The sequence below is a fragment of the Megascapheus bottae genome, chromosome 37, assembly GCF_031878675.1.
Source record: "Megascapheus bottae isolate mThoBot1 chromosome 37, mThoBot2.hap1, whole genome shotgun sequence".
Taxonomy (NCBI): Eukaryota; Metazoa; Chordata; class Mammalia; order Rodentia; family Geomyidae; genus Megascapheus; species Megascapheus bottae.
Window position 1 is genome coordinate 1,738,187 of NC_143545.1, and position 12,848 is coordinate 1,751,034.

Consider the following 12,848-nt stretch of genomic DNA (forward strand, 5'->3'; position numbering starts at 1 on the left):
GGACAGGCAGGATGCACGGGGGGGGGGACAGACAGGATGCACGGGGGGGGCAGGCAGGATGCACGGGGGGGGGGACAGACAGGATGCACGAGTGGGGGACAGGCAGGATGCACGGGGGGGGGGGGAGGACAGGCAGGATGCACGGGAGGGGGGACAGACAGGATGCACGAGGGGGGGACAGGCAGGATGCACGGGGGGGGGCAGGCAGGATGCACGGGGGGGGGGGGGACAGGCAGGATGCACGGTGGGGGGCGGGCGGAGGCCCAGGGCGGCTATGGCGCGCGGGCCCTGCTGCAGGTCCGGGGAGAGCAGCGGCACTGCATGGCGTTGAGGACCGGGTGGAGCACCACCGAGCCGTTGGCGCAGTGCAGGGCCACGGGCACGGGCTCGGTGCGCGCGGGCGAGCAGCACGAGCACTGGTCCTGCACGTCCTCCGTGTCGGTGGAGTACATGGCCTTGCTGGCACACCGGCCCTGAAACGTAGACAGTGCGCATGGGCGGCCAGCCTGCGCGGCGGAGACTGCGCCTGCGCAAGGCTGCAGCGCCGCGACTGCGCGTGCGCGAGCCTGCCAGGCAGAGCCGGGCGACCGGACAGTGCGCAGGCGCGAAGCCATCGGGCTGGGGGAGGCCCTGGGAAGCTGCTGGTCATCTCGTGTCCCCCCACGCCCCGCCCCGTCCACCCTGGGGCAGCACGAACCCCGACTTCTCTGCCTCACTGCCCCTGCTCTTTAAGGGGTGTGCTTGGCCTTCCTTCCCTGGTTAAAGACACTGTCCACAAGTCTAGAATACAGAGCTCTTGGGGAATAAGTGCCACAGACAGACAAATGCAGCCCTAAAAACGCGTCCAGGACCAGGCGCCCGTCATCCTGACCACTCAGGAGGCTGAGCTCCGAGGACTGTGGTTCGAATCCACTCCAGGCAGGAAAATTCATGAGGCTCTTATTCCTACTTGAGCATGAAAAAAAGAAAAAGGCAGGAAGTGCAGCTGTGGCTCAAGCAGTAGAGTGTCAGCCTTCTGCAGATAAAGCTCAGGGACAGAAGCCAGGCCCCAGGACCAGCACAGCTTGACAGGTGTGTGGATCACGCCTGCAATCCCAGCTACGGAAAGGGTCGGAGTTTGGTTAGCAATCCTAGCTCGGTAGAGAGTACAGACAGGAAGATCACGGCCTGAGGCTGGCCCCTTGAAATAGCCTGAAAAATAAAAACACCTCAAGCAAACCCAGAGCTCATGTGGCCTGGATGACCTGCCTGGTAAGTACGAGGTCCAGAGTTCAAACCCCAGTATCACAAATAAAACAGAGGACAGATAAATAGATGGGAGATAGACAGGTAGATGGATAGGTATATAGATGGGTAATAGATAAGACTTCCAGTTACTTTCTCCTTGTGAATTTCTAGATCCTTCTGGAATATAACCAAGAGTCACCTCCAAATAAAGGCTCAGTTTCCCCTCCTGCCACAGAGCTCACCTGCCACAGAGCCTCACCTGGCAGTAATGGATGTCCACTTCCTCCCGAGACTTACAGTCTCCCACTTTGATGTACTGCTGCCTGGCTATGATGTCCCTGCAGTCCGCCTCTTCACCTAAAGGACAGGAGAGGGGTAGAGTTTGGGGGACACGGAGGTTCTGGGCCCTCACGCATCTGGAGAGGGGCCTGCTTCACAGCTGACACGCAGGGAACCCACCAGCTCGGCAGGGAGAGGGAACCCTCCCTGGCTCTCCGCCGTGGCTCCCGGCCCCTCAGATTCCAAGGGTGCCATTACTGCAGGACGTAACTCGCTTAATGCCACCGTGTTAGTTGTAGAAGGAGCCTGAGTGCACTTCGGCCCCGCCATGTACGTGGAAGAGACATGCTTTCACATAATTGTGGACTCTTAAAATATATCCTAATGCTGTAATTGTTCTTGGAAGCTAATAGGCCCCAAAGCAGCCAGCCAAGAAATACATAATAGTAATGCCTGCCTTGGGGTAACCAGAGGCGAGGGCCAGGCCAAAACCCGCATCCGGTGTCAGCATTGGGGTGCAGTCCTAACTGAAGCCCTCTGTGGCAGGCTGGACCCCCTAAGGTTTAACACTTAGCCTTAGCATGCCCAAAAGGACTTTTCCATTCCCGGGCACTTCTGCATCTAAGTCCACACCAGGCACACCAGCCTGTTCCTCCCATGCTCCTTGTGCCCGGCTCCTGGCTTGTCTTCCTCAGGAAAGGGCTTCTGACCACAGAGGCCAGCCCCAGTGCCTTGGTGCTGGTGTTGTCAACAACCGTCTCTGAGCTGGGCACGGTGTCTAGGGGGGAGCTGCCTTTTCTGAGACTCTCGGGGCCCACATTCTCAAGTGATTCGGGTAGGGACTGCAGGAAGAAGTTCTGTCTTTCAGAGTGACTCTCCTGGATCTGTGGTTTGGGTACAGCAACTGCAGGAGGCCATGGAGAAGAAAGGGGCAGCCAGCCAGCCCTGGTAGCACATGCCTATAATTAATTCCAGCTTCTCAGGAGGCGGCAATCTGAAGATCGAGGTTCAAAGCAAGGAGACTTTTTTTTTTTTTTGCTATTCCTGGAGCTTGAACTCAGGGCCTTGGCACACTGTCTTTGAGCTTTCTCAAGGCTAGAGCTCTACTACTTGAGCCACAGCACCACTTCTGGCTTTTTCTGTGTATATGGTACTGAGGGATTGAACCCAGGACTTTGTGCATGCCAGGCAAGCACTCCACCACTAGGCCAAACTCCCAGCCAGCCTGAGACTCTTCTCTCTAATAAACTATCAAAAAAAGAAAAAAGAGGCCAGAGTAGCATTGTGGCTCAAGTGGCTCAAGGCCCTGAGTTCAAGGACCGATTACACACACACACACACACACACACACACAGAGGAGTGAAATAATCTATGTTTTCTCTCTGCTTTCCTAGACTAGAAAAACAAGCATGAGCCCAGGAGTGCAAAACCAAACAAATAAGTCAAATAGAAACTAAAGGGGGAAAAAATGAAAACCAGGAGAAAAAAAAATACTCTGGGCAAATAATTCTATGTTCTGGTGCCGGTGAACGTGAGAATGTGCTAGAAGAACACTCCCTGCTTCTCCCAGCCAGCTGCGGGGAGCCGTTAAGAGAGCATCAGCAGTGGCCCAATCACAAGGTCAACCACAAGGTCAAGAGTGACCAAGGATCAGAAAGGGAATGGTGACGTCCCCGGCCTTGTGGGTCTTTCAGAGGCCACCCTCGGCTCTCTACCCCACATGGCATGTAGGGAACATGGCACACAGTGGGCATGCCCAGGCCTAGACCGTGGACAGAGAATGGGCATGCTCAGGGCGGGCTGGCTGGCGGGGGTGGGGAGAGACTCTCTCCTGTGAGACCCACTGACACGCAAAGACGCCATGAGGGGAGAGGCTGCAGGCCTGGTGGTGGGATGGAGACAAGGGAGGAGGCAGGGAGGAGGCAGGGAAGGACGCCTTGCAGGCGTCTGAGGGCAGACAGGAGCAGAGGCCACACAGCAACTCACGGGGGAAAGCGGCCGTTCACCACAGGCTGGATGCAGCCGGCCAGGCACAATTACTTGTTATTTAATAACTGTTAAACCGACTCCATGAAATATTTATCATATAAATATATGTGTCGTAGAATATGGTGGTATTAGGTATTAGAGGAGGAGTGCCCTGCTCAGTATCTGTGTCATTTGATCACGATCACGGTGAACCAGCGTGCTCGTGGTTGAGGATTACTCCTGGGGACAACGACTGGTGGTTAACCGTGGGGAAGTAACAATGAATTATCGCGTGACTCAGAACTAGGAGTCGTGCCTGCTGGCTGAGCACGTGGTGACATACTTACAGGTGTCACAGCAGGTGCCTGGGATTTTCTTGACTCTCCCCTGAGGAAACAGAGAGACAGGAAAGGTCAGGTGAACTCCTGGCCCCATCACGGGCCGCGGGCACCGCACAGGTGAGTCCACACCCGCCTCGCCGCGCAGACTCAGTCAACTCTGACTGCTGTTGCTGCTCTAGTTCTCCTCCTCCTCCTCCTCCTCCTCTTCCTCCTCCTCCTCCTCCTCCTCCTCCTCCGCCTCCTCCGCCTCTTCCTCCTCCTTCTTCTCTTCCAGCTTTTTGGTGGCTGGAGATGACTCTCAGAGACTCTCCTGCCCAGGCTGACTTTGAACCTTGGTCCTCAGCTCTCAGCCTCCTGAGTGGCTGGGATGGCAGGCGGGAGCCCCGGTGCCCGGCCCCCTCCATCCTCATAGGAAGTCAGAGATCTTCCCTGGGCACGCACCTTGTGGGGGAGGGGGAGGGGACAGAGTCCCCTGGAGGCAGAGGCGGGTCTGAGCTGTGGTTACTTACTCCCTCGGCCAGGCATTGGTGCTTGTCGAAGGGTGGGCAGCCAGTGACCTTCCTCTCCCAAATGTACTCCCCGCGCTCGTTGACTTTGCAGAAGTGACTGTCGCAGCCGTCCTGGATGGTCTCGTCACGCTGAGCGGCAGGTGCGGGAGAGGGCAGAGCAGAGACGAAGACTGGGTTACAAAGTGACCTCAAACCAGGCTCTCGTTAAAAAAGAAAAATATAGAAGCCAGCCACGGGGGCTCCCGCCTGTCATCCCAGCTCCTCAGGAGGCTGAGAGCTGAGGATCGAGGTTCAAATCCGTGAGACTCCTAATGCCAATCAACCACCCAAGAGCTGGAAGTAGAGCTGTGACTCCAGCGGTGCAGAGCTAGCTTCGAGTAGAAGAGCTCTGGGCCAGGGCCTAGGCCCTGAGTTCAAGCCCCAAAGAGAGCAAAAACAGAAACATGTGTGTGACAGGGAGGATAACAACATACACAAACCCCCACACCAGAGCACAGCCGAGTGGGCGCTCTGCTTCACCGTGCAGTCACTAACGGCTAGTGGGGTCAGGGAAGGAGATGAAGCAGGGTCCCCCACCCCTGGCCGGCTCCTGTAGCCCTCTGGTTCCACCCTGACCGCCTGTCCTGGCCCTGCAGGGTCTCAAGACGAGAAAAGTGGCAAAGATTATCCCAAGATTATAGCACAGGCCTGCGGCCACTGCACACTTGGCAAGGAAGGAAATAACCCAATCGGAGGCGGGCCCATGGCTTCCGGAAGTTAGCCATCTTGTTTGCATGCCATGAGGAAGAAATAGAGGAGCCATCACAGTCCCCCTCCCTGTCTCCAAGGAGAGACCCCCGGGGAGGAGAGCAGGGGCCTCGGCCTGACCTGCAGTGTCATGACCTGTCCTCCTCGCAGCTGGATGGTGCAGGCTGCTGGCCGACACCGCCCGCAGCAGTCCCCAGGGCCCTTCTCCTCCTGGAAGCCCTGAATCCGGGAGGGATGGGGCGTGGAGGGCACCATTAGCCTTCTAGAACATTCCAGCTGCAGAGGGACTGCCAACTGCTGGCATCCCATCTCCCCTTCCCCTTCTCCATGGTCTTAGACAACCAACAACCCGCCCCAGCCGACATTCATTCACGCCAGTCCTCCCCCACCACCGTACCCCACCCTCCCTCCCTGAAGGCACCCCTCAAATTGTAACAATTCCGTCTATTAACCTGGACCTCTCCCCTCAACTCCACAAGGACAAGATCAGGTGGATCTTCTAGTCAGCTCCACACTTGTATCAAAAGCTGGAAGTTTATGTAATTGTACATCACCTTTACAGTTCTTAATTTAAAAAAAAAGAAGCCAAGCAGTGGTGGCTTGCATCTGGAATCTCAACTACTCAGGAGGCTGAGATCTGAGGATCATGGTTCAAAGCCAGCCCAAGCAGAAAAGTCCCTGAGACTCATCTCCAACGAACCACCAAAAGGCCAGAAGTGGTGCCATGGCTCTAAGTGGTATAGTTCTAGTCTTAAGCAGAGAGTGGAAAAAAGCTTGGGGACAGTGCCCAGGTCACAAAGATAGATAACTAGATATAGGTAGACAAGACAGACAGAGAGACATATGTAGCTACATAGGTAGATACATAGATAAACAGATAGATAATAAATCTAAAATATGTTTTCTTAAATGATGAAACTAGTTTTAGCCTACCAAACTACATACAGGTCAGAACCTACCTTATATGGGAGTAACTCAGAATTTGAACTACTATCACAACATGGCAAAAAAAAAAAAGCCAGATGAAATACTATGACACACATAAATGCTCCAATCCTGAAAATCGGGGTGTGTTGTAAGGCAATTAGTTACGGGAATGATGTATTGATGGGCAACCAAAACAGAGCCTGACAAGCAGGTGTTGATTAATTCTTAATGTCTTCCATGAATTATACAGATGTGTGGGGGTTTTATTTGTGCCAGTCCTGGGGCTTGAACTCAGGGCCAAAGCATGGCCCCTGAGCTTTCTTGCTCAAGGCTCTTGTTCCACCACTTGAGCCACGTTTTACCTTCTGACTTTTTATGGGGGAATAGTTTAGGGGAGATAAGTGTCTCATAGACTTTCCTACCCCAGGGGCCTCCAAACCGCAATCCTCAGATCTCAGCCTCCTGAGGAGCTAGGATGACGGGACATGAGAAATGTCTTCCTCGAGATGTTTTTTAAAAGACACTAAGCTGTAACTGCGCCATCACTCATGGACCTTTGCAAATAGGATGTTGGTGTGAAAAACACTGGAGGAGAAGGTTGGAAAGGACCGAGATTAAATTCTAACTGCTCAGCACTGCCTCTTGATACCTGGCAAATATCCTCCATAATCAGAAATACAGGAAGGCTCTGAACGCCCCGGGAGGGCCCCGCTGGGTGGCTCGGGTCTCACGGCCTCTGGGGCGCCCTGGGCCCTTACCTGGGGGCAGGCCTCGCAGGTGGTCTTCCTGCAGGACAGCTTGAAGCCCAAAATGTCCCCCGGCTGCCTGGAGCAATGGCAGGTGGTACACACGTCCAGCATGACACTCTGTCCCACCTGGAAGAGGACAGGGTCAGGCCCCGGGGCAGTCCCAGGGTCTCCACCACCACCTCCCGCCAAGCCACCCCAGTCCCTGACGGCTGCTCCTTTCAGCTCAGGTAGGGAGATGGGAAGGGGAACGACGGTGGCACCAGCCAGGGCCGTGGGACACTGGCACGGCTAAAAATTGCGATCAGCCAGCACTCGGTTCATGCTTGGAATCCCAGCTACTTAGGAGGCTGAAATTTGAGGATCCCGGGTTCGAAGCCCGCCTGGACAGGAAATCCTACTAGACTCTCATCTCCAATGAACCAGCACAAAAGCCAGAAGTGGTGCTGTGGCTCAAGTGGTAGAGTGCCAGCCTTGAGCAAACCAGCTCAGGGACAGCGCCCAAGCCCTGGGTTCAAGCCCCAGGACTGGCACAGTGGCTTCAGAATACTTCTGTGTGCACAGAACACACCCCCAACGTGCCTGGGGTGGAGCCAGGAGTGAGGGCCAGGCGGGGGAGGGAGGGATCAGGCCCCAGAAGGTCTTACCTGGCCTGGGCCCCCTCGACTTGACCCTGAGTGCCCCCCTTGTCCCTCTGCCCACTGCTGGCTGCAGGGCAAGGTCAGTCACTCACCCCAATGGTGGTGCCATTGAGTACGCAGGCCTCCAGGGGCTCTGGGGGGTACAGAGAAGCAGCGAGTGAGGGCAGGCTCACCCTCCCCAGACCGGCCCGAGTGTCCCTCCCAGCCTCTCTACTCTGCCTGCCCACCCTCCTCACTCCCCCCCGCATGGCCCTGTGGTCCTCCTGGAGAGCCCTAGTGGCCAAAGTGGGGTCCTGGCACCCCAACTCCTCCCCCAGACTAGGTCAAGGAGTTGGCACTGGTTTACCCCTGGGGGGTGCTGGGAGGGAGGTGAGGAGGCTTGGGTCTGTGACAGACTGGAATTCCCTGGGCACTTTCAGTTCCTGGAGAGGAGGCAGAAGCAGCGGGTGGAAAGAGCTGGGTTTGGTTGTTGTCATTTGCTCTTAGCTGGGTTTGGTTGTCATTGTTTGTTCTTTTGTTTACTGGCGCATCAGGCAGTGACAAATGAAAATACCTTCCTCCACGTGAGAGGGCAGCTGTGACTGGCCAGGTGGTCTCCAGAATGAGGTGAGAGGCTGAGAGGGCAGCTGTGATTGGCCAGGTGGTCTCCAGAATGAGGTGAGAGGATGAGAGGGCAGCTGTGATTGGATAAGTGGTCTCCAGAATGAGGTGAGAGGCTGAGAGGGCAGCTGTGATTGGATAAGTGGTCTCCAGAATGAGGTGAGAGGATGAGAGGACAGCTGTGATTGGCCAGGTGGTCTCCAGAATGAGGTGAGAGGATGAGAGGGCAGCTGTGATTGGCCAGGTGGTCTCCCGAATGAGGTGAGAGGATGAGAGGGCAGCTGTGATTGGCCAGGTGGTCTCCAGAATAATGAAGAAACCAGGGATAGAACTCCAGCCCTTCTACTCAGTAAAACCTGGGACTCACATGAAGAATGGCAGGAAGCCATCTTTCACCCCCCAGAGCTGGGCATTGGTCCTCTTTTTGTGCTTAAATGCTTTCACATAAATGCGTTAGGATCAGGTGAGAAGTCGGGGGAGAGGAAGGTTACCGGGGCTTGAACTCTGGGCCTGAGTGTTGTCTCTTAGCTTTGTCACTCAGGGCATGGCATCCCGCCACTTGAGCCCCACCTCTACTTCTGGCTTTTTGCTGGTTCACTGGAGATAAGAGTCTCACCCAGTTTTCTACCCAAGCTGGCTTGGAACTGCGATCCTCAGATCCCAGCCTCCTAAGTAATTAGGGTCACACCTGTGAGCCTCTGGCGCCCAGCTTAGAGGGGAGCATTCTGACCCTGCCTGCCCCCCACCCCATTTCCCTACAGCATTCAGGACCCGGAAGAGAAAGGAGGCTTGATGGCAGGCCCAGGTCCAGCTGGGTGGAGGCCCTGCCGGGAGCATCTTACCACAGTGACAGCTGGGGCAGCAGTCAGAGGTCTCGCAGCTCAACTGGAAGCCCAGAGGGCAGGTGGGGACCTCTAACTGGGGACAGGAGACGTTGCTCTGCTGCACGAAGACTTCTTCGTGCACTCGGATGCACTCATTGATCAGGCAGGGGTTCTCCCAGGCAGCCCAGCGGGCTCCGACCTGCAGAGCAGCAGAGGCGGGCACCGCCTTAGGGAAACCCAGTCACACTCCCTGCAGCCTCAGCCCTGGCTTTGAGCTCAGCCGGAAGAGCCAAGGGCATTCTGGCAGCTGGCAGGGAAAGGCCACAGACCGGAAGTGCCGCCATTTTCCAATCCCAGCCCCCTAGAGCACTGCAGTGTATTCTGGAAGGATCTGAACTGTGCATGGCTAGACTTGGCCCTTTCTCAGACCCTGCTCTTCTCCCAGCTAGCTTCTTCTCATTGCTCTCCAGATGAGGAACACAAGAGCTGGACACTGGTGATAGTTCCCTTCACCTCGCGGCCTCGGACTCAGCATGACCAAACCTTTCCCATGCAAGCCACCTGCTGAGGCTCCTTCCCTACCTCTCCCTAACAGCCCCCCGACAGAGCCCCAGCTCAAAGCCACTGCAGGAGGACACCATCTCCAGAGTAAGGCGGGGATTTGAGAGGGGAAGGTCCCACGGGCTGCTATGGGGCAGGGCTGGGTGAGCAGGGCAGGGAGAGGCGCCCTCACCAGGAGGGTGTGGCCTCTCATGGGCTCTGCCCCTGGGCTCTGGGGCAGAGGGACAGCCTGCTTCTGGATGGGAGGCAGGGAAACTGACAGAATGGGAGAGGCGTTGCACAGGACAGGAAAAACCCACCAGTGGACACCAAGGGGAAATGGAAAGGCGGCTAGAAAATGCAAGGCGTCGTCGGTGGTTATCCCTGGGGTCGACCACAGGCCTGGGTGGGAAGTGGGCCTGCGAGGGGCAGGACTGACAGCCTGGCCTCCTTCTGCTTGTCCTGCTGGAAGGGGACACAGAGAGGCCCACGCGGGGCTCCTCACCTGCCCCTGGAGCGCCCTGCTGAGGGGAAAGGAGGCGATATCCTCACCCCGGCATCGGGACCAAAATCCCCTAGGAGGGAATCCCTGCGCTAGGCCCAATGGTGGATGGGCACCGGGGATCGGAGAGAGCCTTGGCAGGTGGCAGGGGAAGGGATTGGAGGGTGGAGGGGGAGGGCCAGAGCGAACCCATGGAGAGTTCAGAAACGTGGCATGTCAGGCCGGCTGGACCCACAGAGACAGGACAAGGGACTCTGGGGACGGTGATACTGTTTGCTTCTCTGTGTGACACATCTCCATGTCCCTAAGGCCCCCAGGGAGGCTTGGGTGGGAATCCATGTCAAGCCCCCTGGGCACAGAAGGACGTTGGAGGGTAGGTGGCAGGATGGTAGAGGCCAGGCAGAGCAGTGGGCAGCACAAATCCCAGGGAGAGAGGGGGCCCCTCGGGAGGAGTGGGGCACTGTGGGCGACTCCCCAAATCCACACGGTGGGAACCCAAGAAGGCCTCCCCCAGTCCCCCCGGAGAGGGGGGAGGCAATCGCAGCTGGCATTCAGGCAACACCAAAGGCTGGGCTAATGGCCCCATGGGGAAAGCAAGAACCGCAGCTGACCACAACCGGGCCCCTGGGCCTGGAGCCCCAGCCCCAGCCACTGCCACCCCCACCCCCACCCCCGCCACACACGTACACTTTTCCAGGACGTCTGCGCATCTCCCCTCGGTGAGCCGTTCTTCACCTCGCAGGCAGAGGGCAGGCAGCGCCCGCAGCACTCGCCTTCGCGTAGGACATAGGAGAAGCCCTGGAAGGTGGACGGAGGTGTTGAGAGCCTAAAGAGGACTTGGAAACCTTAGCGTTGTCCCCTCCCCTTCTCCCCCTAGCCCTCTCCCTCTCCTCCCCTGCTCTCTGGATGCCCCCAGATGAGCAGCTCTTCTCTACCACGCCTTTCCCACCATGTTCTTCTGCCTCCCCACCGGCCTGCAAGCAAGGCTGGAACCAGCCGTGGACTGAGACCTTTGCAACCGTGAGCCAAGATCAGCGTTTCCTTCTTCTGTGTGGATTCCCACCTGGCTATTACACCATGGCCATGAAAAAAGCCCGGAACACACTAAGCACAGACAGGGCCTCTCCTGCTCATTGCGCCACATCTGGCCACCAGTGGACAGTCCACGGCATTGTTTACAAAGTAAAAGGGATAGGTGGAAGTGGAGCGATGGCTCTCAGGGGTAAAGCACTAGCCTTGAGTGACACAGCTCAGGGACGGCGCCCAGGCCGTGAGTTCAAGCCAACAAAAATAAAATAAAAGTAAAAATGACAGGGCTGGGAGTTTGGCCTAGTGGTAGAGTGCTTGCCTAGCATGCACGAAGACCCGGGTTCGATTCCTCGGTACCCCACATACATAGCAAAATGCTGGAAGTGGTACTGAGGCTCAAGAGGTAGAGCGCTAGCCTTGAGAAAGTCCAAGGACAGTGCTCAGGCCCTGAGCTCAAGCCCAGGACTGGCAAAAAAAAAAAAAAAGTAAAAATGAGAGATGTAATGTGTGGGTAGGTAGAGGCAGGACAGGGCAATGGAAGAGCTGACACTGACCGACTATAGTTATAACCTGACTTATTAATATTAATAATAATTCCTTTGTACACTTCCTTAATAACAAAATGAGAAATAATTAATAAAAATGATGCATCCTGCTCATAACCTGACTTGTGGAACTGTAGCCTCTTTGTACAACTACTGAATTTTTTTAAAGTGCCGTGAGCGGGTAGCAGAGACCCAGGAAGTGTGGCGGGGAGGCCGGCGTCCTGGGATTCTCTCTGGACCTCCTGGAGGTTCTGCCATCTACACACTGCAAGAGGATCAGGCCATTATCTCAGAAGCCAGGCATCCAGGGCCCAGGAGATTTCACCTTGCAGCTGAGTCCTAAGGCGAGAAGGCCTAGCTGCTGCCCCAGCTCTCATGGGAGCAGAGGCGCACAGCAAGGCCCACGCTGGGGGAGCCAAGCGCTCCCCAGAGACTGGGATGGAGTTCACACCCTCTCTCCGGGACCTGCTGACGTCCCTATCCACGTCACAGGAGCGTGCAGGGCCCCGTGCCAGTGCTTCCTCTGTGGGCATGAGCTACCAGGGGCTGTGGGGCTGTGGATACACCCAGACAACGAAATCTACACCCCTGCCCTGCCGGCCAGACACACGAGACACCGGGGAAGAAATGGAGACGCCAGGGCACCCGGGAGGGAGGGTAACCAACGCCTTGGGGGCCCTGAGGGCCCTTCTCCAGGCCTCTCTGCAGCACCAGGGGTGTTTATTTCACCATGGATGCACGCTGTGTTGACACGACACATGATTCTCACACGTGATACCCGGTCTCGCAGGCCTCATCAACGTCTGCTCGGAGGCCCCCCCACCCACCTCATCCCTCGATGCCCACCCACACCCGCACCCCACCCATGTGACCCCCCCCCCGCCTTTGCACCCTCTCCTTTCTTTCTACTCCCCCAAGCCCTGCAGCATGTGATGTGTCACATCCAGTGGCTATCCAGGATCACCACGCTGGACCATTCGCCACGAAGAAGTCCTGTAAACTTGTTTGCCTGGACTCCACCTCCCAAGGAAGCCGGGACCACAGGCGTGAGCCACCATGCCCGGATTCATGGAGCTCTTGGCAGAATTTTTAGGAGGTGGGGTTTAACTGGAACTCTGTCTGTCTGCCTGTCTGTCTGTCTGCCACTCTCTGTCCCCACCCTCTGCCCCGGCTCACCGGCCGACAGCTGTCCTCACAGGGCTTCTGCGAGCACTGGGCTACTCGCAGGCCCATCACGGCGTCCTCCACGTCGGTGCAGTTGCACAGACTGCAGCCCTCCTCCCAGAAGTGGCCCACGGGGTACATGGTGCCTCGGTGGACACAGACCTGGAGACACACAGGCTCCCGTGAGCCGACGCTCCAAGCTGGCGCTGGGGTCTGCCTCCTCTTCCCTTCCCGCCCTGAAGATGCCAGCGCTGGCCCA

At 56.8% G+C, this 12,848-nt stretch overlaps 1 protein-coding gene across 1 annotated transcript in view; it reads right to left on the reverse strand.

Annotated features, from left to right (window-relative positions):
- Positions 1 to 222: 222 nt before the first annotated feature.
- Vwf (von Willebrand factor) overlaps positions 223 to 12,848 on the reverse strand; it is a 58,029-nt gene continuing 45,403 nt past the window's right edge. Inside the window, 10 exon segments of the mRNA XM_090325179.1 lie at positions 223 to 473; positions 1,487 to 1,584; positions 3,822 to 3,861; positions 4,325 to 4,453; positions 5,192 to 5,290; positions 6,757 to 6,873; positions 7,478 to 7,518; positions 8,828 to 9,008; positions 10,539 to 10,649; positions 12,602 to 12,751. Coding sequence (XP_090181305.1) covers positions 273 to 473; positions 1,487 to 1,584; positions 3,822 to 3,861; positions 4,325 to 4,453; positions 5,192 to 5,290; positions 6,757 to 6,873; positions 7,478 to 7,518; positions 8,828 to 9,008; positions 10,539 to 10,649; positions 12,602 to 12,751 — 1,167 coding nt within the window. The 3' untranslated portion in view covers positions 223 to 272.